Source organism: Penicillium subrubescens (assembly GCF_028828155.1).
Source record: "Penicillium subrubescens strain IBT 31985 chromosome Unknown utg000004l_segment0_segment0, whole genome shotgun sequence".
Lineage (NCBI taxonomy): Eukaryota > Fungi > Ascomycota > Eurotiomycetes > Eurotiales > Aspergillaceae > Penicillium > Penicillium subrubescens.
The window spans coordinates 1329974-1354902 of record NW_026643154.1 but is presented as its reverse complement, the minus strand read 5'-3'; the positions used below and the strand labels follow the sequence as shown (position 1 = coordinate 1354902).

Here is a 24929-nt window from a genome sequence, read left to right as displayed (position 1 = left end):
GCTCCCAGAGAACTTTCAGCAGTGACATCAGTAGCTGGCGGCGAGAGTACCAGACTCCTTCGTCGAATTGACACACTGTCAGCCTTTTGAATTCTTGATTCGACTGCCGGGTGCGAGCTGGCCGGATAAACACATTCACTGCCCTTGGTGATGCACCTGGAACAGGTTGGTCGCTTATTGTCGCAACGCGTCTTTCCTTTTACACAGGAAACACAAGATCGAACACGCGGAGCACTGCCATTTTGCCGAGTCCGACAATAGTATCCATGTCTTTTTAGCGTGGATTCTGGAGTCCCCTGTCTTTAGTTTGAGGGCAACGTCGCGGGGTAATGGTTCAACTCACGCTTATCAAATGGTTTGTTGCACAGTCCGCACCGTAGAACAGATTGTAATTCTCCGTGGGCCATTTCAAGTTGAGCGGAAGCAAAGATGTACTTCTATCGGAGATTCTTGAAGCGTATTTCTTCATACACATTGAAGTTGGTCACTGTAGCCTCGCCCCCAAAGGAGGATGCTCGAATTTGTCAGCATCTACGGCAGCATCGTGCTTACCGGCCGGAACATTTTGTAAAAAGGACGTGCTATTCAAAAACTCCGTAGTCTTACTATTTTGCCTATTGGGCTTGAAATGTGCCCTATTTTCATAGTCATATCCTCACCGGACCTTTCAAATTGTGATTCTCCATGTTCGGCTTCGCAATTTGTACTATCCTGTGCTGACCTGATCTCGCTGCATCCCAACATGTATAAGAATGGGTCTCATAGATGGACGAGGATGTCTTCACTCGCTCTTCAACTCATCCAAGTGAATACTTCGCAATCCTCATAACACTATGGCCGCTCCATTTCCCTCTCCAACGTCGACATGGCACTCGACCACATACCAATCTCTTTCTCCAACCCGCCCTGAGCTCTCTGCTAAGGGAAAGACCGTCTTGATCACCGGAGGAGGCACTGGAATCGGTGCAGAGACGGCTGTCTACTTTGCCGAGGCTGGCGCCTCTCGAATCGCTCTCCTGGGCCGTCGAGAAAAGCCTCTAGTTGATACCAAGGCCTTGCTCGAACAAAGATATCCTAATTTAGAAGTCTACATTGCTCCCACGGACGTCACGAACAAAAAGCAAGTCGATGCAGCCTTTGAAGACTTCATTAGGAATAGCAAGCTTCATGTCCTAGTCAGCAACGCCGCAACCATCGGGCCTCAGGACAGCGTGGAGGATGTCGAAAGTGAAGCCTTCATAGCAAGCATCGACCAGAACTTGAAAGGATCGCTCCTCATCGCCCAGGCTTTTCTTCGCTATGCATCTGATGATGCAGTCGTTATCGAGACCAATTCCTCGGCGGCCCATTTGAATTTCGGCCCTAAGTTCGCGGCTTATAGTATCGCCAAGTTTGGGGTATATCGACTGTGGGACGCCGTGGCTTTCACGAGGCCAAACCTCAGCATTTTCCATGTCCAGCCTGGCGTTGTGGATACTGACATGAACAAAGAGGCTGGAGGAGTTGCTGCTCTCGGTTTTGAGGATCATGGTAAGTAGGATCCATGGATGGTGCTCACTAGATGACTCGGATGCTGACTTCAATGCAGTTTCTCTTCCAGCAAGCTTTTACGTTTGGCTGGCCAGTCCTGAAGCGCGATTTTTGAAAGGGAAATTCCTTTGGGCGAACTGGGATGTCGATGAGCTCAAAGCAAAGGCTAAAGAGATTGAGTCAGGTTCCTTACTTGCTATTGGACTCGTTGGATGGCCGTTCCGGCAAGACGACTGGGAATTATCGGCAAATTTCTAGCTCATCGACTCATTATATTCTATGTGGTGTTTTAGATAGAAAAGAAGAGTCGTTATGTAGCTGAGAAGGGGAGCCCAGAATGACATTTTTGGATTTGCATTTTCTTCTTGTCTCTCTCCATCTCTTCATCCATAACTACTGTACTTCTGGAGAAGTCGAACCTCAAGTCTACACTGCGTGCCACAAGGCTAAACCTGTCAAACCTGACCTACCTTATTGTTCTGCAGACTGACTCAATTAAATAGACTTGAGTCACTTGACCCAATCGAGTGTCGGCCACGGTGCTCCATAGACTGCGTCACATATTGTACCTGATTGGGTGCCTCTTCGTGTTCACAGGTCAGCCTGGCTTGAACGTGCACTGCCTCTTAAATAAGTTCCCTTCCTATAAATCTGCTTCATTAATCAACACTTCATTAACTCAAACAAGTCTTTAATACCAACACATAATCTCTGCTTGTCTGAAACCGAAGCCCCAGCGCTGTCTCTACTGGAAAGGCTCAAACACCGTCCTGTCTCTTGAATTCCCCATCTAAACAACTCAACTCTCCAACACAAAGCCATCACTACAAAATGCCCGTCACATTCCAAACATCCACCCAAACCCCCTCAATCTGGAGGCACAACCCCGTCAAAACAGGCGAGGAACTACTCCGCGACTCCTGCCCGGACGAATTCCCCCGCTGCAAGAAAATCTTCCACAGCTCCTTCGACAAACACCCACCCAATCCAACGAGACACATCACCCCAGATCCAAACGGCCTAGTAAATGCACTGTTCCACGCATACTCCAGCCATAACCACCTCACTCTCCGTCCAGATGATGTCTGGACCTCCATCCTAACCCAACTAAACTTCTACATCAACGCGCATGCCGATGAACTGCGCAGTTTCTTCGTCGCCCACGAAGACAGGGAAGAACTCATCGTTGTAGCCGATGAAGCTGGGACGATCGTCGATGTAGATGTTGGTAAGATGGCCGTTCAAATGACGACTCTCATGCAGAACTTCGTGATTGATGAGGAGCTACGGAGTTGGTTTCTGCCTTTGTTTACAACAACGAGTGAGAATGACAGGATCGTTGCGGCGGTGATCATGATGGGCACGCTGCAGAAATACTTCACTTATGTGATGGTTACTCGATGTGGGATTCCGAGTGTGACGTTGCTTGGAGAACGGAGTGACTGGGTCGATCTCCTGGCGAAGCTGGAGAAGATTCATACATTCGGCGAAGAACCAAGGTTGTTCGCTTCTTTGCTGAAACCGGTTCTGGAGGCATTTGTGGCTTCGTTTGATCATCCAGATGCACAGCAGACGAAGGACTTTTGGAGTAAGAGTGTTCATCATGATGCTGGGAGTGGTTACAGCCATCTGTCTGGGTGGGTTACGGCTTTCTGTTTCTGGGATAGTGAAGGGAAGTGCCTTTATAACCGTGATGGGTTGAAGCTTTCGAAAAATGTCTTCCCGAGGATCGATACGAAGGATATTCCTCCGGCTTTTATCTCTGTGCCGGTGAAGGTCAAGGACTATGCTGCCGGGCGCTTTTATGACACTTTTATGGTGGCGGGGTTGGTTGGTATCGAGGCAACGTCAACGCCCTCGCCTACTAAGCCGGCCCGATTGGAGCTCAACACAATCCGGCCGTACTCTGGATGGTGGATGTATGAGGTGCTCGGAGAGAAGGAATTGGAGGCAAGGAAACATTCTCTCCAGCAAGCAGCAGCGACAAGGAGACGTTACTAAGGTGGAGGGCAGTCTTGCTTTACATCGCTGAAGAATGAGATTATCACAAGAAGAGGTCATAAATTAGCTTCAATAAAAGCACTGTTCAACCAACAGAAGAAAAAAGTCCCAATCACAGGCAGAATAGTATAATCATAAAACAAATTTGGTAATCGCCGAATTCCTTACTCCTCCATTGCATCGTCTCCACCATCGCGCCGGCTCTCCGGAACAGGCGAGGAGCTTTCATGTCGTGCATAGCCATTGGGTCCATCGTAGGTGGACGAGTTCTCATCGCCATCCTCGTCATCACCAGATTCGTCAGAGGAATCGCCCTCTCCATCTCCGGCACCCTGGGCACCATCTTCCTCGCCAGATCCTTCACCCAGAAGCTCGCGGTCAAGTTCATCCAGCTCGCCTTCGATATCCTCATCACCGGCAGCATTCTCAGCATCCCAGTTCGGGGTACCTGCAGCTGGGGTTTCGAAGCCTCCGGTAGCGAGACGACTGCGACCAGCTTTGGCACGAGATCCTGATGTTTTCTTGGCAGTGCCAGGTGTGGATGTTGGGCCAGTAGACTTGCGCTTCGCAGCGGCTCGAGGGGCTCGAGGGCGAGCACGGTTGCTGCTAGCTCGTACGTCCGCTTCGATAGCAGCCTTTGCCCTCTGTCGCTCCTCGCGCTCCTTTTGACGGTCCTTCTTGGGTCCATTGGCGTCTTCGTAGTCCCATCTGTCTAGGCGACGCGAAGCCTTCCGAACCACGGAGAGGAAGAAACTGGCGCACTCGCCAAAATCATCCTCTTCGTTGGGATTGGGGAGCAGACCACCCTTGCCCCATGACTTCTCCTCGTCTTCGGTATCGTATCCATCTGGCAAGCCCTGCAGGAGACGACCATATCGAACACAAGGGATCTCGTTATTCCGCTTGTGGCGCAAGACACGATATGCGTTGCTCTTGCGCTTGGCAAGTAAATACTCGATACGCTGTCGACGGTTCTGTTCAACGGCAATCTGGTGCTGGGTGAGTGGTCGGGGTCGACGTCCAGAGCCATGAGAAAGGGACGGCTCGGCGATGAAGCGATTCAGCACCGGATGGTTAGAGCCTGGGGGTGCCGGTGAAGCATCTGGAGTATGATCCAGTCTAGTCTTCAAGATCAACCGCTGCTGACCAACGGCGCGAGTGAGCGAAGAGTCCCGCTTGGCCTGCTTGTTCCGTGGTCGCGAGTAACCAGGAGTCAACTCGTCGTCGTCATCATCATCCAGGCTGCGCTTCGCAGATGGATGAAGAGGGGTAGACATAGCGGAACCACGACCTCCTGGACCAGAGTAGTCTGCGGCAAAGGAATCCTCGTCTAGACCATAATCTAAATACCGAAAAGTCAGGACACGCGAACGTAGTACAAGAGTCGCCATACTAGCTTACCTTTCCTAGAGCGCTTCGGAACACGAGGAAGTGGCTCATCCTCTTCCAGAATACCTGTGGAAAGATGTGAGTGAGACGGCTTAACGAGCAACTGTAGTAAGTATACACTCACGCTTTCGTTCTAGTCTTTTGGATTCACCATACTCCAATTCTTCTGGTGTATCCACATTCTCCAGGTTGGCCTGATCCTCCGTCAAGCTCTCAAAAGCGGGAACCTTTATTGGGAGGCCATCGGTGCCTTCGCCGTCTAAACCAGCGCCAAAGGGATTGTTGATCGCAGCTTCGCGTGTAAAGTCACTCTCCAAGTACCACCACATAAGCCACAAGAAGGCCTTGGCGCGAGTCTCGCTGCTTAATGTAGACCGCATGACCAAATCGAAAAAGTCGCGAGGAGGGAAGAAATGCATCTCAGACACCTTCGGTGCATATTGCGCCAGGACAAAGATGAGATTCACGGGGTTCGTTCGAGGAAGTGCCTGTCGCTTGATTTTTTCCAATGTATTAGGTTGGTCGACGTCCTCAGATGCACCCTTCAAGATGGACTTCAGACGCGGAGCATCCTGGAGCTGTTTGTAGGCATTCGAATCTTGGTGGGCTTGGAGGGAAGGGATGGAGTGGTAGGTTCGCAACTGAGCACGCATTTCGGGGAAGACTAGAAGGTATCAAAAAGACCGTAATCAGTATCACAATCGGATCGAAGGGATTCAACAGGAGATGCATGAAGAACAAGACATACAGTTGAGAGTTGTGTTCATGCGACCAAAGTTGACCAACAGACAAACCATCGCCATGCTGATAGCAGCCGGCTTGTCATTTTGCAGCTTGTCCTTCAGAATTTTGCTGGTCTTGCTACTCCTCGCCATGGCATCGATATAAATGTCCGCGAAGTCGCAGTTCTTCTTGCCATCGGGGTATCGCGTGAACACGGGGGTCTTATCCTCAAAGACGAGTTTGAGGAACTGGTATTGGATGTCTTTGCGCCACAGAGGAATTCCATCCTCCTTCTTCAGGTGCCTGATCTTGTTTCCAGAGTAGACCGAGCCAATGGTGCCATTAGCTTGACGTCTTGTACCGACCGTCGCGCTGGCCGTCACGTTATGAGTCTGGTCTTCCGCAGCTTCGGACGCAGCGACGGACTCCTCGATTGGGGCATGCTCGACTTCGGCCATGTTGGGCAATGATTGCGATCGGGGTTGTCGGGGTGTAGGCCAGCTGGGAGGATCCCGAAGAATCGAGTGCTGGGGGAGTCGTGTTGCCCCCTTAAGAGGCGCGAGCAGAACAAAGACGGGACGGAGAAGGGAAAATATATCAATGAATGAAGGTTGTGATGAAATCCACGATGAAAAAGAGAGAGGTGGAGGGGGGAAAATGAGGTTTTGCCAAGGGGAAGAAGGGAAGGACCGGAAGGGACGAATTTGTGCCGAGTGATCCTCAGGTTGCTGGTCAAGCTGAGAGAGAGTTTAACTACTGTGGCTAATGTGCCGCCGGTGTGGTGATATCTACCCGCTTTGGGAGACTCCGCGTAACGGGGGTCTTGACGCGACCAGATTCTCTTCCTGTGCTTAGCACTTTGGCTTTACGTATTAAAATTGCAAAATAATTAATAAATAATTTGTCAATAAAGTATATCTACCTAAATTCCATTTTAACGACCTTTTTTTCTTTCTAAGACCACCATGTCCGCTGCTGTACGAGTTGAAGTATAGGAACAAGTTTAGCGCGTCACCAAGTTTTGAGCACTAACTAGCCATAGCACTTTCAGCTAAGCATTTAGGTCGCAAAATATTGAACAAAGCGCTTGTCAGCCAACTGGCATCTATGTATCTTCTGTTTCAATATTTGTATATACTTTCTGAAGCCACTGTCCACAGCGGCAAAGCGAAGTATAGGGAAGCCTAGCACGTCACCCAGGCCTTGAGTACTAATGATGGCACTTTTGGACGCAAATAGCGGGCCACTCCTCTGTGTCATGGTAACCAGTTGGTAAATCATGTTTCTTGTATACGTTTCTCGATATTTCCATGTCTCTCCTGAGAACACATTGCCTATCTACCCCTGGTAGGCGAAGTATAAGAACTTCGCTAACTAGCGCGTCACCACTTAGGTCTTGGCCTACTCAAGCAGAGAGCCGTTACAAGGACTACTACTCTTTACGATCTTGTCATGGACCTAACAAGATAGACTCAAACACTTTTCAAATTAACATTGAAACTAGGTAAGAAAGCTTTCCTTCTCGTGGCCTCGAGATTTCCAGGCCCCTCTGCGTCCTCCCAAACTCGAACCATGCGAAATAACCCCATGATGCCTGAGAGCGAACCATTCATCCAGCGCCAGCGACAGCGTCCCAAATCCTCCGTGGATCCGTAAAAAATGATATGCATAAAAATAAAGAGGAGAAACAATCAGCCTCCACGGACCCAGAGGGCTTACTCGAGAAGCCAGTCAAGCCAACGCCATATGAAATGCAAAGAAAGCAGCCATGTGTCGAAAATCCATCCACCTCGCACAGCATCTGCGACAGGTCCAGCAACATTTTTTTAAAAAAGAAATCCCAGTAAAATCTGGACTCCTCGTTGCACCTCCCGTCGATGCACGTCCATTCGTAAAAGCATACTTTTGGTTTGGTTCGTGCTGAGATAGCCGGGAGAGAGGAAGGAAGAGGGAGAGAAAAGCGCGGAGTTTTTTTGGGTTTCGAAACAGAATTGACCGCAGAAAACACGAGGGCAGGAACACAAGATAACGGTCCGCCATTAGATACCGACGCTGTCAGGAGTCTATTGCTGCAAAACTCGACCGATGCAGCCAAAACAACACCGAGAGAGATGAATGCACATGTAGAAAAGAAGCACTTTTCGTGGAGAGTTGAACTCTCCGCTCGGCGCACGCGTCATTCGAACGTAGTTCCCCGAACTGTGGGAACGCTCGAACAAAAAAGGGGTATCTGATGAGAGACGGACAGAAAAGACAACGCATTCTATGATGTTCATGCAGTGCCGATCACCGGGTTGCTCGAAAAAGGAAATCGTCGTAAAGAAATGACCCGGAGCAACGCAAAGGAAATCGAAACTGCTCGAACGCCCCGTGTCTAAACAAGGCCAGATGGAGAGCCATTGGAAACGTGCAAGACAGAAAATAAAAAAGCAAGATAAGACACATACAGGAAAAGGAAATGAATAGCGGAAAAGGAAACGAAACATCAGAGCGAGGCACGAGAAAAGTAAAACATGAATCTAAAACACGCGGATAGGAGAGTCGTGGCAGTCATGACAAAGCCGTCCCTGAGAAACAGCGAGGCCGAAAAAGGAACTCAGGGTGCGTTCTGATCGTATCCGTCAAGCGAAAGACATAAGGAAATAAGAAATGGGGAGCCAATCAGACCCGACGGCCTCATCATCAGACCACGACTGATTTACCACCAGGAAGAGGGGCCAGTAGCACCACCGGGGTTACCGTAGCTGCCACCGCCGCCGCTGTAGCCGCCAGCACCACCGCCAGAGCCACCGTAGGAGGGAGCAGCACCACCACCATAGCCGCCGGAGCCACCATAGGAAGGAGCGCCGCCGTAGCCGCTGCCGCCGAGGGAGGACTGACCACCACCCATGCCACCACCGCCGAAGCGACGGACGTCACGAGTAGCGTTGGAGCTGCCACGACCACGGCCGCCACGGCCGCCACGGCCACCGAAACCGCTACCCTCACGAGCAATGCTCTCCAGGAAGGAGGGAACCTCCTGGTGGGCCTCCTTCAGGAGGTCGATCATGTCACGGACGACACCACGGTTGCCACGGTTGAAGAAAGCAGTGGCGATACCGGTGTTACCGGCACGACCGGTACGACCGATACGGTGGACGTAGTCGTCAATGTCGGTGGGCAGATCGTAGTTGATGACGTGGGTAACGTTGGGGATATCGAGACCACGAGCAGCAACGGCAGTAGCGACCAGGATGGGGCAACGGGCGTTACGGAACATCTCCAGGGCGCGCTCACGCTCACGCTGGGTGCGGTCACCGTGAATGGCAGTGGCGGGGAAGCGCTGGTTGATCAGGAAGTCAGAGAGCGAGTCGGCCATACGCTTGGTCTCGACGAAGATGAGAGTCAGGCCAGTTGTGCCGTGGGTGTGGAGGATGTCCAGGAGAACGGAGCGCTTGTCAACGTCCTCGACGTACTCGATCTTCTGGGTAATGTTCTCGGAGGTGGAACCCACACGACCGACGGACAGGAAGACGTAGTCCTTCAGGAAGTCGCGGGCCAGCATCTGGATGTCACGGGGGAAGGTGGCCGAGAACATGAGAGTCTGGCGGTCCTCAACGGAGGGCATATCCTCACCCTCAACGATGCGGCGAATTTGGGGCTCGAAACCCATGTCCAGCATGCGATCAGCCTCGTCAAGAACCAGGTACTTGATGTTGACGAGGGAGATACGGCCACGCTCAATCAGGTCGACCAGACGACCGGGAGTAGCGACCAGGAGATCGCAGCCACGCTCAATCTGGCGCAGCTGGGAGCCAATGTCGGCACCACCGTACACGACACAAGGGCGGACCCAGGAGCGGTAGGCGAACTTGCGGGCCTCGTCGAAGATCTGGGAGACCAGCTCACGAGTGGGAGCGAGAATGAGGGAGGTGGGGTAAGCCTTGCGCTGGCGGCCGTAGAACTGACCACCGCCGGCCTGCTGAGGAGCAGCAGAGGGGCCGGTCTGGAAAGCCTGAGAGAGAATGGGGAAGAGGAAACCACCGGTCTTTCCGGAACCGGTCTGAGCGCAGGCCATCAAGTCGCGGCCACCCATGACAATGGGGATAGAGTACTTCTGGACGGGAGTAGGGGTAACGTAGCTGGCAAGCTTGATGTTGGTGATAAGGTGGTCGTCAAGAGGGGGGTTAGTGAAGGTGTTAACGGGCTCGGGGACGTCCTGGCCGGACGCCTCAACGGGGATATCGTCGTAGTTGGAGAAGTTGATGCCGGTGTGCTGCTTGGAGGGGTCATCCTGACCGAGACCGAAGAGCTCACGCTCCAAACGGGGGTTGGCAGGGCCGGCGATGTGCTTGCCGTCACGCCACTGACCATCGCCAGAGCCACGGGCGGAAGCACCGCCGCCGCCGCTGTAGCTACCACCACCACCACTGTAAGAGCCGCCTTGTCCTGGATGTCCGTAAGCATAGGGATCGAAGGGCCGGAGTTTTCCATTTGGGTTCCAGCTGGTATTACCGTTGGCAGGGCCGCCGCGAGGGCTGAAGTTAGGGGCGTTGGCGTTAGCCCAGTTACCACCACGAGCATCCCTAGAGAACCGGTTCGGGGTTAGCGGAAGATCTTGTGGCAAAGCATATGGAGAAGCAAGGATAGGGGAGATTTTAGGATATCGTACCGAGCGCCGGAGAAGCCACCAGCGGGGCCAGGAGGAGGAGCCGCTGCAGCAGGACCGTCCATGCTGGCACCGCCGGGGCGTCCGCGGAGGTGAGGAGGGATGTAGGCGGCACGGCCAGGGGGGCCACCCTGGGGGGCGTGCTGGGAGTCCTGGAGGGACAAGTTGCCCATCTGCAGACCGTCGGCCATGATTGCGATTTTTGACGTGTTTCTGTAGACGAGAAGAGCACCTCAGATTAGTTGCTGGCCGGGAAAGGGTGTTATGGAAAAGTTGAGTTTTCGGGGAAGAGAGATGTCAAGTGAGAAGAGTTGTGTAAGAGGGAAAGGGTAAAGGGTCTGCGTACAGTTTTTTTCTAGGTTCACCGAAAGTTTCTCCGGAGACAAGGCGCAAGCGATCTGTAAACACAGGACACTTGCAAAGAGAGCGTATGAAAGAACCTTCAAGGACAAGTGAGAGATGTAAGAAGGTAAGTTGTAAGGTTTCTCGATTTTTTCCCGCTTGATAGAAGAAAAAAGTCAAGTGGCAAAACAACGGGTATTGTGGGAGAGAAGAACGAAAATGCAAAAACCCCTGATTCTAAGAACTCTATGAGCACACAAGAAAAGAGAGGGATAAGTAGGGTGTAAAAAGGGATGAGGATGTAAAAGTAGGAAGTTGAGAAGCGCGATGGCAGGTTTTCTGTGGGAAGGAGGCAAATCGAGTACTTGCTGGGTACGCCCGCCCGTGTGCTGTCGCCTGTGCGTACAGCGGTAGTGGCTGTGTATCGCTGTATTGCTCGGTATGGTCCGGTATGAGTTGGCTGGGTCTGTAATTTTCCAGGGGACCACGGTACTTGCCAAGCACTGGCCAGGAACTAGTCATTTCTCAGGAGTCCCGCAGGCCCTGAAATGTATCGACGCCAGTATTGGTACCGTATTCAGTGGCCAACCCCAAAAAAAAAAAAAAAAAACTCTGCTAGCCAGTTGGCACAGATTTGGAGTATGGGCGGTGGCTGACTAAGTTCAGAGCCACGAGATGTAAATGGCCGAGGTATCGTGACCGGTGCTGCAGGAGGCTGAGTCCTAATAGTGCATACTGTATCTAGTCTTTACATGATATGCTTAACTGAGAGCAGATATACAGACTATGCATTCTGATTCAAGTCTACGACTCTTCACAAGTTCCAGTCAAATCTCATAAATGCATTGTGATGATCCTGCTTTAACTATCGTCTTTTAACTTACGCATCAAACTCCTTCTCATCCTGTTGCTGCTGCTGGCTGCGGCGACGGCTGATGTAGAAGCCGATCACGGCCACGAGCACAAGGAAGATCAGGACCGGTTGCATCGAAAAGGAAGACTCGTCGGTTGCCGGGGTTTCGTCAGCGACTGGGGGGACAGCCACCGGTTCGTCGTCGAATTCTTTGGGGAGGAAAAAACAAACATAATCAGCCACCCTTCTCCAGCAGTAGAAGAGTAGAGTAAGGGCCGGGACCGGCCTTAAAGCTCATCGCGGCTACCTTTGTCCTCGGTTTCCGACTTCTCCATCTCGAGCTCACCGCTCTTCACAATCTTGACGGTCTTCTCGGGCTTGTCACCACGGCCCTTGGGGACGTTCTGGATCTTGTCGACGATATCGTAGCCCTCAAGGACCTCACCGAAAACGACGTGGCGACCATCGAGCCAACTATATATAGGAAATGATTAGCAACATGCGCTGGAATAGATCTAGAGCCCTGAGGATGAGGAGTACGCACGAGGTGATGACAGTGGTAATGAAGAACTGGGAGCCGTTGGTATCCTTGCCGGCGTTGGCCATGCCTAAATTTGGTGAGTTTATTGATCTGGTTATTTGTTGGGGTACAGAGCTGGATTGCATACTCAGGAGACCCTTCTTGGAGTGGCGGAGCTTGAAGTTCTCATCCTTGAACTTGTTGCCGTAGATGGACTTGCCACCAGTGCCTGCAAACAGGAATTAATTTTCACATCAATTATGTTCAAGATAATGGTACGGACCGTCATGGTTGGTGAAGTCACCACCCTGGATCATGAAGTCCTTGATGACACGGTGGAAGGTCGAGCCCTCGTAGCCGAAGCCCTTCTCGCCAGTGGCCAGAGCGCTAAGTATCGTTAGGATTGGCATGCGTCAAGATATATATGGAGCTTTGTAGCTGTGACCATACCGGAAGTTCTCAGCGGTCTGCATAGACATGGAAAGTAAGTGATTGCGCTGGTTGAACCTCGAAGTTTAAGTATATAGACAAACGACTCACCTCGGGGACAGTCTTGCCATACAGACCCATCACAATGCGGCCAAGAGACTCATCGCCATGCTGGATGTCGAAGTAGACCTAATTGAAATAATCAGCATTGGGTCTCGGCCTTTTAGATCTCGAGACCAATTGCTTACCTTATGGGTGATCTTGGGACCACGGGGCTTAGCATCCTCAGCCTGAACCAGCGCGAGGGTAACGGCCAGGACAAAGAAGAGGGACAAGAAAAGGTTGCGGAAATACATGGTTGCGAATTGCCACTGCTTAAGGTGGATGCAGTGGGAAGTAGAAGGGAAAGAGGGAGGAGTCGAGTGAGGAGGCCAGCTTGCAATGGCGTGCGGAGATGCCGCCGTGGCTGTGAAGTACTGTATGGTAATATTTCCGTTCTTCAGGAGAAGTTATCAGTGAATTGGGTGTTTGAATACCAATAATACGGTAATATTCATACAATCTGCAAACTGTGGCCCGGAGTGTCTCTCGGATAAACTTTATTGCCGGTCGATTTCTCCCGCAATGCGCGGACGGCGAGCCGATTAGAGCAAGAATCAATTGTCTAGCTGGGCATCCAGGCACATCAAGATGGTAAGCTTGCTAGCAGGATCTCTGTCAAATCTACTCTGACTTACTTCTTCTCCCACAGGTCTTCATTCTCGGTGTCAACTTCCCTGAGCGGAACCTGCTCAAGGTCAGCACTCCCTGCACAACATCGCACCTCCGACACCAACACCTTGATTCGACCCAATTGACCCTTCACCACCATGGAAACTAACTCGGACGAATAAACAGAAATCCCTCGAGACCTTTTTCGGCGTTGGCGGCCACACTTCCTCCCGCCTCCTGGCCCGCTTCAACATCCATCCAACCTGCCGCGTCGGCGAGCTCGCCAATAAGCAGGTTCTCGACCTGACCGCCGTACTTTCGGACATGAAGATTGAGAATGACCTGCGACGAGAGGTTTTGAACGACATCAAGCGCTTGAAGGAGACCGGTACCTACCGCGGTCGTCGTCATGCGCTGGGTCTGCCCGTTCGAGGACAGCGCACAAGGACTCAGGTGGGTTGTTTCTCCTTTGCGGTCTCTTATATCCTGAGACTGGATATTCTTGATACCATGCTCGGTGTCTTCGGGTGCTTCGTGGATATGGTCTTGATGGTCTCATGAGACTTTGTGATCGGACACGCAGGAGCGGCATCTTCGAACTCGAAGCTAACGAATGTGCAATAGATCAAAACCCCAGTCAAGCTCAACCGGATGGAGCGCCGGCTATAAACCTGACATCCTTTTGGAATTCTTCGAACCTCATTATGGGAAAATCTCTCGTATCTTGCGAGGGAGGCATGGGAACGGCGTTTTTGTCTTGAGAGCTGGCTTTTTCTCGCTAGCTATGTGAATGTACACTCTATAAATGTATTATATGTCAATTTAAAAGAAAAACAAACTACTCAAAAACATCTCGGTGCCCTTCAAATCTATGTAGGCTGTTGCTTGAACTTCGTAAATTAGACACGGACCTACCAAGATATATATCTGGAGATCTACCTAGCGGCAGCGGAACTACACTACCTAGCAACCGAGGCAGATTGGATGATATCTGATGAACAATAACTTTTGACCAAAACCACATCTAAAAACGCCGAGTCATTATGTACAGTCTACTCCTTGTTCGAAGACAGGACACCCTCACCGCGGTTGATTTGGATCCGCTTGTCCTCACCCGCGCTGACAATACCAATAGTCTGGTCCCAGCATACGCTGAACACCTTAACACCCTCACCACCGACACGCTTGCTATCCACTTTACCTTCCTCCTCGAGGCTTTTGCGAGCGATCGAGTAAACGCTCTCACCAACGACACCCTCCTTGTCGTTCTTGGTGGACCGGATATCCCAGATCCGGCATGTGCCGTCGTGGCTACCACTGATGAGACCATACGTGCTGGAGGGATCGCGAGCCAAGCTGACAACAGCGTTGGTGTGACCACGCAGGGTCATTGCTGCCACAGTAGTGGCAGAGGCTCGCGGGTCAATCAGGGTGATGTGTCGGGCAGAGGTACCAGCAGCCAAGAGGCTGTGCTCGGGGAGGTGCTCGAGAGAAAGAAGAGAGTGAGAGGTGGTACGAGTGTCGACAAGGGCAGCGGTGACCAAATCCCAGGTCCGGAGAGAGTGATCCCACGAAGCAGAGTATCCAACAGTGGAATCCTTAGCGTCGAAGATGGCGGCAGAGACAGGTCCAGTGTGCGCCGAGAGAAGCGCCAGAGGACCACGCTGGGGGGTGCTCACGGAGGTGTTCAGCTTCCGGCGCTTGGAGGTGCGAGCAGTGTTAGGAAGCAGGTTCTCCGGAGCAGCGGGAGCATCGGCCTTCTTCGTAGACCAGAATCCAACATTGTGATCGGAAGAACCAGTCAGAAGGCGATTAGACGGCGCATGCACAGCCAGAGATTCAATTCCGGACTTGTGGCCGTACAACTCGAGCTGGGGTGTGATTTTTCCAACAAACTCATCATCCTCGGTATACTTCCACAGTCTCACAGTGCGGTCCAAGCCGGCCGAAGCGATCTGGTTAGGCGAGACGAACTTGGCGGCCTTGATTGAGGCAGTATGTCCTCCCTCAGAGGCCGCTGGAGAGGTAGCAATAGTCTGGGATGACATGTTCCATATCCGAAGGAGACCGTCGTAGCTTCCGGACAGAATTCTTTCCTGGCCCTTCGAGAAGGTGGCGCCGGAGGCCCAGGACGCAGCGTGTGAAGTTGATGAAAGCACATCTGTAGCGCTGACCCAGTCATCGTGCTGGAAAGAAGCGATGTGAAGAGGGGGAATAAGGGCTCGGACATATTCAATCTCGAGAGTCGTCTCGGCGGAGATACCATTGTCGGTCAGGTATTCATCAATCGAGGTCCGCAAGAATGTTCCGTTGATCAAAAATTCGAACGGAACGGGCTTCTCGCTTCCCAAAAGGTTGTTGACCAGAGTTGACAGCGCATAACGTCGCAGACCTATTCGAAACCACAATTAGCATCTCCAGATTACAATAGTCTTTCAACAAACGTTGTGTGAGTTCTTACCAGTGGGAACGAGGATAGGACCGGTGCTCTCAGGGAGCGCAATATCCTCTTGCTGGGTCGTGAGCTGTACACGAACCTGTCGCTGAACAGCCTCAGCGGCGGACGATTCTTGGTCTCCACTCATGACGGGCGATATATTGTCCAAAGGGTGGTGATTTAACTCGGCTCTGGTGGCTGTCGCAAATTGAACAAGCCTTCACGGGTGAGGAAAAATTACGGTGACCCGTGCGGCACACTAGCGCAAAGCGCGGAGATGGCCCCGCCGAGTCTACAAAACTGTCTATAACAATGAATGGTTTGGGATTACTGGGATATGTATAGGATATTGAGGGGAAAAGTAAGGACAGATATTATTTAGAAACAACATCACCCTCGAGGGGCACGCTTAATCTCTGAGATGGCCTGACGGCGATGGCCAGATTCTGCAAACAATGCCTCGATCAAATCCACCACCTCGTCGACGGAGAATTCGAGTCCCAATTCGCCCTCCAGCCAAAGGTATTTGATGTCAGCAAGAGAACTCTCGAGGATGTTGATCAAGTACTGGAAACGAAGCCAATTTGGCACGTAAACAGCAGTAACAGGTAGGGCTTCGGCATCACCAGTTGTCTCGGGTATGAAGAGATCCTCGAGTTTGGAGACATGGTTGCAGAAAGCAACGAGCTGCTTAGACTGATCCTCGGAGATGTCACCCAAATCTACCACATCGATGATGATCTTGCTGATCACAGTAGACAATAGGGATCCAATGGACTGCAGTAGAGCAGAATGTGACAGGATGGGCTGCCACTCCTTATAGACATCACGAATGCGATCTGCAGTCGCGCTCACGGCATTTTCGCACTCTGTCTTGAATGGCTGCTCGGAGCATTGTCCAAAGCCTTGTGCACCATCAAGAAGATCGGTGACAATCGTGCTTTGTGTTTGCATCTCCTTGCTGTAAGCAAATTTGCCAAATTTCTCAAGAGCTTCCACATCAGAGCTGAGCCTGGTCAGCTCATGTTCTTCAATCAACTCTCGAATTTGGCCGGCAAGGTACAGGCTGTCATTGTACAGGTACATTTGACCCGAGCCGAGCTTCAGCGAGTAGAAGGAGGAGGAAGTAGCTTTGAACATGGCCAGAATCAGCGTGGGTAGCGCCAGTAGACCAGCACCTGATGAAGCGACTCGAGAGGTCGAATGCCTATATTTTCCACATTAGAGACGTTGGTTGCTCAGAAAACACTGCCAAAAGAGACTTACGGTGGCTGTGAGATGTCTTTTGAGTCGTTGATCTGCTGGCGAACAATATCAAGGATCGAGTCGGGGATATCGGTGACTGTATAAACCTCCCTCAAAGTCATTTCTCTGGGAGTAGAAGACTGTGCTGCCTCTGCACCATTGACAGGCTTTGAGGCCGTGTCAGTCTGTAGGGATTTATTCCGATCACTCGGGTCTTCCTCGCCATCGTCGTCGCCCCAGCCCCACGCGTCATCATCCGCATCGTCGTCTCCACTAGCACCAGTCGCATCGGGCTCGGCTTCTTCCTGGGCGTCCTCATCAAGACCCCACGCACTGACATCCTCTTCTTCTTCAGGCTGGGCGGCCATTGCTGGACCTGCTGTACTTGCCTCCCCTTTCTCGTCATCCCAATTAGCATCCCAATCGTCCGTGGCAGTCTCCAGCAAGGCTTCATCCGCCCGAGAGACCTGCTCCTTTTCGACTCGCTCAACTTGCTTAGTGGTGCCCTGGCTAGCTGCAAGGACCTTGCGCACACTGTCGAGCGAGTCGACGCGACGCCGAGTCAACCACAGACGAGGTGCCTGGTTAACCCAGGATACAAGCTCCTCAATCCCAGTCCAACCCCAAGACTGAACTGTATTGGTGAACTGCATCACAATGTCTAGAGTCTCTTCAAACTCCCCCAATCCATTGAGCGTGGTTGGGATCGAAGAAGACAGCCACCCCGAGATCGCCTTGGACGCAACAGATGGGATCAACGATTGAGGGAGCTCAGATAAGATAGACTGTGGCAGGTTCTGTCGCAGATAATCCAGAACTTCTGTGGTGCGGCTCAGCGTCTCGGCAACAGTTGTTTCTGAGAACTCCGATTGAACACGGATGCCGGTGTCCGTGATTGAGACAGCGCGACTTTTCCCATCAGCCCGTGGCCGTAGTATTGGGTCGACAACGGCGACACAGAGGTCCTTCAGGAGTTTCTCGCTGGCTGAAGCGAGAATCTCCAATCGGGACATTGACGCAATAGTGTTGTCCAGAGAGTCTGCGCCATCGCCCTTAACCACTTGGAATTCCCCGCGTTGTCGGTCCAACTTTAGCTGCTCCTGCCAGCGTAGACGCAGAGTGTCCTCAATCTGCTCCCTAAACCGTGCCACTTCGAGAGTGAGAATGCTCATCACATTGGTGTTGGTGAAGAATGCATCCTGCCTAATCGCCGCTTTCGTAGACTCCAACTTCTCGATCGCGACCGTCAACTGACCATTTGCAAGCGCAGCTCGTCCATTTTCCAATTGTTGGTACAAGCGCTGCACCTCTTCCAGAGTCTCTGCCACAGCCTGGTTGAAAGCAATCTCCGTCTCGATCAATCCCACTTTGGCGCTTGCGTCCTCTACTTTGGATCGGAGGGGGCTCGTGTGCTCATGCTGGGCGACTATCTCCCGTGCCGTGACTCGTGAGCGCTCGATATCGGCGTGCAGCTGTTTGGCTTGGACAATCCAATCGTCGGCATCGAAGGTAGTGTTTTCGCGACTCAGCGAGCTGATCTCGTTCTATCGGGGCCAAAATACCTGGTCAGCACTAGCTCAGGGCTTTCTCTCGTGCATGACAGCAACTTCAGCATCTCAAACACACCTCTACTTGCTCTCGGGCTTGGGATATGAGCTCCAATTCCTTCGCAAGAGCGGTTGCGGGGAACTCGGCCGCGACCACATTCTCCTCAGGATAGGCGCCATCGGTGACGAAGCTCAGGACCGCCTGGCACACCTCACCTTCCGACGGTAGCATACTGAAGCGAAAGTTATTGAATTGGACAATCCGGGGGAGCAACGGAGTGGTGGATTCGAGCCCCAGAGATGCGGCGTGTCAACAACCAACTCGTGACTTTGGGCGTCACCGCCCCACCACAGGATGTTTGTGAGTCTGTGATCATTGCGGGTGAACAGGGAGGAAGAGGACCTTCTAAAAAAGAAAAAAAAAAAAGAAAAAATCTATGATCCTACTAGGTCTGTCTGCGAATAATACGTGCAGCCGCCCCTAGTATATTAAACCTCATTATATTATACACACAACAAACGACAAACGACTCAGCGGCCGCTTTGTAAGGAAACGGAACCCGACCTTTTGCTCCGCCTGGGTCCAACTCCCTCATCCTGAACATATCCCCATCGTGTCTCGCTTCTATCTACGAGGCTTGAATCGGGTGAAACATACCCAGTTCCTGTAAGTTGAAACGATTCCATTCTTCCCTTGGCTCTTGGAAGAGTACCAATCGCTGCGTGAGACCCCTCCGAATTTTTGTCTGCCCCGCGGTTACACATGGTCCTGTCGGATGTAATCTCCTAGATGCGTCGCTGCAGAGTGAACGGCTGGCCAGCCTTCGGGATTATACTGCTTCTTGCTCTCTTGATTCCGCTGTGGACACGGTGCATATGCCCCCTCCTATCCCTGGGAACTGGCGTTGGAGGGTTTGGAGCTCATCACTGCTTCGGGAACATCTGAGCTGTGGTTGGATATGATGATGATGATGATGCGGCCCACGTGGTGACACAGTCATATTACGAATGGATGAGGCTGACGAAAGAATAGACTGCCTAATTTTCGGCGAAGTATCTTCTCTGGGCTTGCCCCATTGATCAATATGTCGCCCTCGGTGCAGAAGAGTCAGTTCAAGCTGCTCCAGCAGTTCAAGCCAGACTACTCCGCCAGCGAATTCACTGAATATGAATCGCAACGCACCGGTATGCGCGTGGTGGTCATTGACCAGAAGGGCCCCAAGGTGAACGGCTACTTTGTGCTTGCTACAGAGATCCATGATGACTCCGGTGCACCTCACACGCTGGAGCATCTTTGCTTCATGGGCTCTCGTAACTACCGTTACAAGGGCTTCTTGGACAAGCTGGCAACCCGAGTTTACTCCAGCACCAATGCTTGGACAGCCACGGATCACACAGCCTACACCCTCGATACCGCGGGTTGGGAGGGCTTTGCTCGCATTCTACCTGTCTATTTGGAGCATGTCATTGCTCCCACTTTGACAGATGAGGGCTGCTACACCGAAGTCCACCACATCGATGGCTCTGGGAATGATGCCGGTGTTGTGTACTCTGAAATGCAAGGTGTGCAGAACAATGCCGCTGAGCTGATTGACCTGGCAGCTCGCCGTGCAACTTATCCCCCCGGCGTCGGCTTCCGGTATGAGACTGGTGGTATGATGGAACAGCTTCGAGTTCTGACTGCTGAGCGGATTCGCGAGTTCCATCGCGAGATGTATCAGCCCAAGAACCTCTGCTTGGTTATTACGGGTGAGGTCGACCAGAATAACATGCTGGAGATCTTGGACAAGTTCGAAGATACCATTTTGGATGTCATCCCGAGCCCGGATGCGCCTTTCACTCGGCCTTGGACGGACTCTAAGCAGACCCCGGCCCTGGAGAAATCAATTATTCAAAAGGTCGATTTCCCCGAAGAGGACGAGTCGTTCGGCGAAATCGAGATTCGCTTCCTTGGACCGGACTGCAACGATCCTATTTCATGTATGTTTTTTCCCCCAGCATCTGCGTCTTGAAACATTGAAGCTAATTATATCACAGCCGGGGCTTTGAATGTGGCTCTCCTCTATCTCGCTGGATCGTCTGCATCTCTCCTAGAGAACACAATTGTCGAGAAGGAACAGATTGCCAGTGCCGTCTACTATGCTACTGAGGATCACCCTAGCATCGAGATTCGCTTCACTCTGACCAGTGTGGAGACCGACAAGCTGGAGAAGGTGGAGAAGAGATTCTTTGAGATTCTCAAGGATGCCATGGGCAAGCCGCTGGATATGAAGTACATTAAGGAGTGCATTGACCGCCAGCGCCGTACCTGGAAGTTCTCGACTGAGAACTCTGCCAACTCCTTTGCCGAATACGTCATCACCGACTTCCTGTTCGGAAAGCGAGATGGTTCGACCCTGCGAGATGTCGCATCTCTCAAGGAATACGATGCCCTTGAGCACTGGAACGAGGACCAGTGGCGGTCGTTCATCACCAAGTGGATTGCCGATGCCAACCACGTTTCCATCCTGGGATACCCGTCCCTGAAGCTCTCTGATAAGCTCAAGAATGACGAAGAAGCCCGAGTGGCCGCTCAAAAGGAGCGTCTTGGCGAGAAGGGTCTCAAGGAACTGACTGACAAGCTTGAGAAGGCCAAGGCCGAGAACGACAAGGAGATCCCAGAGGATGTTCTGGCTCAGTTTGCCATTCCCGGTACCGATTCCATTCATTTCATGAACACCACCACTGCCCGTTCCGGTGCTGCTCTGAAGGCTGGCCATCCCGAGAATGAGATCCAGAAGCTGGTCGACGCCGATGATGCGGGCCAGCCCCTGTTCATTCACTTTGAGAACATCCCCAGCAGCTTCGTGCAGCTATCTGTCCTCGTCTCAGCACATTCAGTTCCCCTTCAGCTGCGGCCTTTGCTATCCATCTACACCGAGGCTTTCTTCAACATCCCAGTCCAGCGCGATGGTAAGACCATCAACTTTGAGCAGGTCGTTGTGGAGCTGGAGAAGGACACCGTCGGCTACGGAATGGACACCGGCCGCGCCCTTGGAAACTCGGAAATGCTGCGTCTGTCCTTCCAGGTCGAGCGTGAGAAGTACGAACATGCCATAGCCTGGCTGCAGGAGCTATGCTGGAACTCCATCTTTGATGTCGAGAGACTCCGTGCCATCACCACTCGTCTTCTGGCCGACGTGCCCGACTCCAAGCGCAGCGGCGATGACATGCTCGCAGCAGTTCATGTCATGGTCCACTACGCCCAGGAGTCTATTGCCCGGGCTCGGTCCACCTTGGTGAAGGCGCGCTACCTTAAGCGGGTCAAGCGCCTTCTTGCCGACAAGCCTGAAGAGATCGTCAGCCGTATGGAGGAGATCCGCAAGTCGCTGTTCCAGCCCGAGAATATCCGGGTTCTAGTCGTTGCCGACCTGGAGAAGCTGCCCCGCCCAGTCTCGTCCTGGAAGCCCTTCGCTGAGCGCCTTGGATCCAGCGATAACCTGAAGCCCATCACCGACCGCCGCGCTCTGCTGAGCGACGCCGGCAAGAACATCGGCGGACACTCGTACATCGTCCCCATGCCGACTGTCGACTCCTCGTATGCCTATGCCACGGCCCCAGGTCTCGATTCCTACGACCACCCCAAGCTCCCCGCTTTGCTGGTCGCCATTGCCTACATGAACGCTGTCGAGGGTCCCCTCTGGGTTGCCGTCCGTGGCAAGGGTCTGGCATACGGAACTAACTTTGCCTACAACATCGACACCAGCTTCGTCAACTTCGATGTGTACCGGTCTCCTAATGCTCACAAGGCGTTTGAAGCTAGCAAGCAGATTGTCGAGGACCATCTCTCCGGTGCTAGTCCCTTCGATCCTCTCATGCTGGAGGGTGCGATCAGCAGTATCGTGGTTGGCTATGCTAATGAGCAGATGACCGCTGTCAGCGCTGCTCAGGGCAGCTTCATCCGCCAGGTCGTGCGCAACTTGCCCAGCGATTACAAGGAGAAGATGCTCAAGAAGGTGCGGGACATCAGCGTCGATGAGGTCAAGGGTGCTCTGCGTGAGATTATCCTGCCCCTGTTCGCGCCGAAGACTGCCAACCTTGTTGTTACCTGCGGTACTGTCTTGGAAGAGGTATGTTTATCTATGTTCTCTTTTACTCCGCATTCTCAGAAGTCCGTACTAATATTCGCGAACAGACCCTTAAGCAAGGCTTCGAGTCAATCGGCTTCACCCCGACTGTCCAGCCTCTCAAGGAGTTCGAGGACGACTATGGCCTCAAGCTCGGCGATGAAGAGGAGGAGGACGAGGAGGAAGAAGATGACGAAGACGAAGACGAAGAAGATGACGAGTCCGGCTCGGAAGAGGAGGACAGTGACGAAGATGATGAGTAAACGTGCTCCATGAAATGCAGACATGATAGCCTAGGTAGAGCTTGATACAATAGCTAGATAATACGAAGGCTATGGCACATGTCTCGACATACTTTTACAGGGAAACAAATAAGAAACTAACAGAAAAACATTGCTGAAATGAGTATAATCTCCACAACATCCCTTCCAGGTGTTTCAACACCACCGGAAGGAAAGGTAAATATGGTACAAAAAGCCACACACACTGGCCTGACATATCCCGCCTCAATACCTCAATGCCTCAACAATCCCCAGTCCGTAGAGACAAGACGAGTCATGTACCCTCAATAAGACACTGGGGGTACCTCACCCTCTCAAGTCCCACGACAATCTCTCCAAATCCCCATACAAACACCCTTTACCAGCTCATAGCCTTCCGCCCCTTCAACCGCCGACGAATAAGAGTCAACCGCCCTTTCCTATCAGTGTTACGAGCCAAGAAACCCGAGCGACGCTTCTGCACCCGGCGCGAGGGCCGGAACGTGTTACGCTTAACGCCCAGAGCGGCCGTGGCGGAGAAAGAACGGCTCTGGAGAGGAAGCAGTGATGAGATGGACGGGGTGAAGAGGGCGGATGTCGAAGGGCTGAGCCGGGAAGAGAGAGTCTGAGAAGTCTGGCCTGGTTGGAGGCGGGTTGGCGTGGAGAGGAGAGTGGAGGAGAAAGGTCGGGAGGAGAGGAGGGTGGTGGGTGTGGTGGTTGTTTGCGGGGTGAATTGGGAGATTCTGGATTGAGGAGATGGTTTTGTTAGTGAGCTGAGAGACTCAAAGGGTTTGGCTGAGGTGGTTCGGGGCTGGAGTGTCTGGTTGAGACTCGCGTGGGAGGTTTGGCATACTTATTCATGGAGGTGCGCATGGTGGACACCGGGGTTCGGAGGGAGGGCAGAGCCCTGCAGCGGAGACAGAGCATATTGATTTGAGTTGTCTGTGTGATATGCGGGAGATTGAAGTGGTTGTGGTGGGTATAATTGTGGTTGAGCGGGCTGGCGGTCGTCGCTGGCTGTCGAGTAGTTGGATGTTGCGGTGGTTCGGAAGTTCGAAAGAAAATTAAGCGCGGAGCCGCAGCCACGGAGCCCGTTGATACAGTTAGGAATAAACAGCCACAATACAATTATACAAAGGGGATAGAGAATAACCTAGGTATATGTACAAGTTTCAATTGACTAAATCTTACTATATATCCTAATTATAGCAAAATCAAGTACATAGTTTCGGTGTTGTACTGTTCTTATAGATGGGTGATGCTACCCGATTAGGACTAGCGTCACGAAACTTTTTTGTCGCAAATGCTTCAAGAAGTTTAACGACTTCACCAATACTCTCCAAAGATCCCATCTCCGGCCTGATCCACACTATACCTGGCCCCAGGTTCAGGTACAATACTCCAGCGTCTAATCGTCTCTTCTGGAACACCACAACCACATCTCTATAGACCACTAGCGCCCATCAAAATGAGCGCCCAAGGCCCCGTCGCCCTCCCACCCACCACGGTGCTCACTACCAAACCAATCTCCCAATCCGAAGCGCACGAGTTTCTGGCCATGTACCTCGAGCGCGCCCGAACAGACGCCTCCCTCCAGCCCAACGCCAGCGTCAACGAAAGCGGCCCCGTCTCCCGCACAACCTCCGCCGCGCCTAACCTGATCCTCCACAACCTCAAGCGTGTGCAAGCCGGTCTGGCCGGCGAGGTGCTGGGCCGTGATCTTACCGTCCAGAAGCAGAATCCTGGCGAGGATTACCTGGATGTTCCCGTTGCGGCGGCCGCGAACGAGAAAGGCGAGGAGGGCGAGAAGGATGATTTGGAGATGAAGGATGTTGAGATGGAGACTGAGGCGGAGGCGTTTGCGGAGCAGGAGGAGCAGTCGGCTGCTGTTGATAAGGAGGAGCGGAAGAGAAGGAAGAAGGAGAGACGGTTGGCGGAGAAGAAGGCTAAGGCTAAGAAGGATGTTGATTCGGATTGATTTGCTTTTCTGTTTCTGGCTGGATCTTTGAGATATGGGCGTTGTTGCATTGGGTCGGAGTTTTTTCTTATTTTCTTTCTGGTTTCTATACTTGGTTATACCTCTTTTCCCTGGTATATGTTTCCCTCCCCGGCTACTGGAAATGTTTCTGGTTGGTTGGATATGTGAAAACTGCATGCATTTCATGTCTGGACAAAAAGTGTCGTTTTA

General features: G+C 52.2%; 11 protein-coding genes across 11 annotated transcripts; 5 read left to right on the top strand and 6 right to left on the bottom strand.

Moving 5' to 3' along the window:
- Positions 1-833: 833 nt before the first annotated feature.
- Positions 834-1788, top strand: N7473_005587 (SDR family oxidoreductase; the record flags this gene model as incomplete). The annotated part of the gene is made up of 2 exons (XM_057151527.1): positions 834-1530; positions 1589-1788. The coding sequence occupies 2 exons, from the start codon at positions 834-836 to the stop codon at positions 1786-1788; spliced, it is 897 nt and encodes a 298-aa protein (XP_057009332.1).
- A 573-nt stretch (positions 1789-2361) lies between these two features.
- Positions 2362-3531, top strand: N7473_005586 (DUF4419 domain-containing protein; the record flags this gene model as incomplete). The annotated part of the gene is made up of 1 exon (XM_057151526.1): positions 2362-3531. The coding sequence occupies one exon, from the start codon at positions 2362-2364 to the stop codon at positions 3529-3531; it is 1170 nt and encodes a 389-aa protein (XP_057009331.1).
- Positions 3532-3571: 40 nt separating this feature from the next.
- On the bottom strand, positions 3572-6101 carry N7473_005585 (uncharacterized protein; the record flags this gene model as incomplete). Its single annotated transcript, XM_057151525.1, has 4 exons — positions 3572-4873; positions 4933-4986; positions 5045-5584; positions 5669-6101. 4 exons carry the CDS (start codon positions 6099-6101, stop codon positions 3696-3698), a joined length of 2205 nt encoding a protein of 734 aa, XP_057009330.1. The 3' UTR covers positions 3572-3695.
- A 2240-nt stretch (positions 6102-8341) lies between these two features.
- On the bottom strand, positions 8342-10949 carry N7473_005584 (DEAD/DEAH box helicase; the record flags this gene model as incomplete). The annotated part of the gene is made up of 3 exons (XM_057151524.1): positions 10638-10949; positions 10295-10504; positions 8342-10208 (listed from the first exon to the last, which is right to left on the bottom strand). The coding sequence occupies exons 2-3, from the start codon at positions 10480-10482 to the stop codon at positions 8342-8344; spliced, it is 2055 nt and encodes a 684-aa protein (XP_057009329.1). The 5' UTR covers positions 10483-10504; positions 10638-10949.
- Positions 10950-11513: 564 nt separating this feature from the next.
- On the bottom strand, positions 11514-12791 carry N7473_005583 (peptidylprolyl isomerase; the record flags this gene model as incomplete). The annotated part of the gene is made up of 8 exons (XM_057151523.1): positions 11514-11695; positions 11794-11960; positions 12031-12094; positions 12155-12235; positions 12290-12393; positions 12457-12473; positions 12547-12624; positions 12684-12791. 8 exons carry the CDS (start codon positions 12789-12791, stop codon positions 11514-11516), a joined length of 801 nt encoding a protein of 266 aa, XP_057009328.1.
- Positions 12792-13125: 334 nt separating this feature from the next.
- On the top strand, positions 13126-13815 carry N7473_005582 (mitochondrial 37S ribosomal protein uS13m; the record flags this gene model as incomplete). The annotated part of the gene is made up of 4 exons (XM_057151522.1): positions 13126-13128; positions 13187-13231; positions 13333-13599; positions 13771-13815. 4 exons carry the CDS (start codon positions 13126-13128, stop codon positions 13813-13815), a joined length of 360 nt encoding a protein of 119 aa, XP_057009327.1.
- Positions 13816-14198: 383 nt separating this feature from the next.
- On the bottom strand, positions 14199-15731 carry N7473_005581 (WD repeat WDR12/YTM1 family ribosome biogenesis protein; the record flags this gene model as incomplete). Its single annotated transcript, XM_057151521.1, has 2 exons — positions 14199-15538; positions 15608-15731. The coding sequence occupies 2 exons, from the start codon at positions 15729-15731 to the stop codon at positions 14199-14201; spliced, it is 1464 nt and encodes a 487-aa protein (XP_057009326.1).
- Positions 15732-15973: 242 nt separating this feature from the next.
- Positions 15974-18607, bottom strand: N7473_005580 (uncharacterized protein; the record flags this gene model as incomplete). The annotated part of the gene is made up of 3 exons (XM_057151520.1): positions 15974-16790; positions 16850-18372; positions 18455-18607. 3 exons carry the CDS (start codon positions 18605-18607, stop codon positions 15974-15976), a joined length of 2493 nt encoding a protein of 830 aa, XP_057009325.1.
- An 853-nt stretch (positions 18608-19460) lies between these two features.
- Positions 19461-22819, top strand: N7473_005579 (putative zinc metalloprotease; the record flags this gene model as incomplete). Its single annotated transcript, XM_057151519.1, has 3 exons — positions 19461-20355; positions 20413-22484; positions 22550-22819. The coding sequence occupies 3 exons, from the start codon at positions 19461-19463 to the stop codon at positions 22742-22744; spliced, it is 3162 nt and encodes a 1053-aa protein (XP_057009324.1). The 3' UTR covers positions 22745-22819.
- A 46-nt stretch (positions 22820-22865) lies between these two features.
- Positions 22866-23775, bottom strand: N7473_005578 (mitochondrial 54S ribosomal protein bL34m). Its single transcript, XM_057151518.1, has 2 exons — positions 23595-23775; positions 22866-23484 (listed from the first exon to the last, which is right to left on the bottom strand). Exons 1-2 carry the CDS (start codon positions 23666-23668, stop codon positions 23121-23123), a joined length of 438 nt encoding a protein of 145 aa, XP_057009323.1. The 5' UTR covers positions 23669-23775; the 3' UTR covers positions 22866-23120.
- Positions 23776-24209: 434 nt separating this feature from the next.
- N7473_005577 (uncharacterized protein) lies at positions 24210-24719 on the top strand (the record flags this gene model as incomplete). The annotated part of the gene is made up of 1 exon (XM_057151517.1): positions 24210-24719. One exon carries the CDS (start codon positions 24210-24212, stop codon positions 24717-24719), a length of 510 nt encoding a protein of 169 aa, XP_057009322.1.
- Between the last annotated feature and the right edge of the window lie 210 nt (positions 24720-24929).

Coding starts and splice junctions, on each gene's coding strand:
- N7473_005578 (XM_057151518.1), bottom strand. CDS start 23,668: ATGCTCTGTCTCCGCTGCAGGGCTCTGCCCTCCCTCCGAACCCCGGTG. Junction 23,485..23,594: donor ATGCGCACCTCCATGAATAA/GTATGCCAAACC, acceptor TCCTCAATCCAG/AATCTCCCAATTCACCCCGC.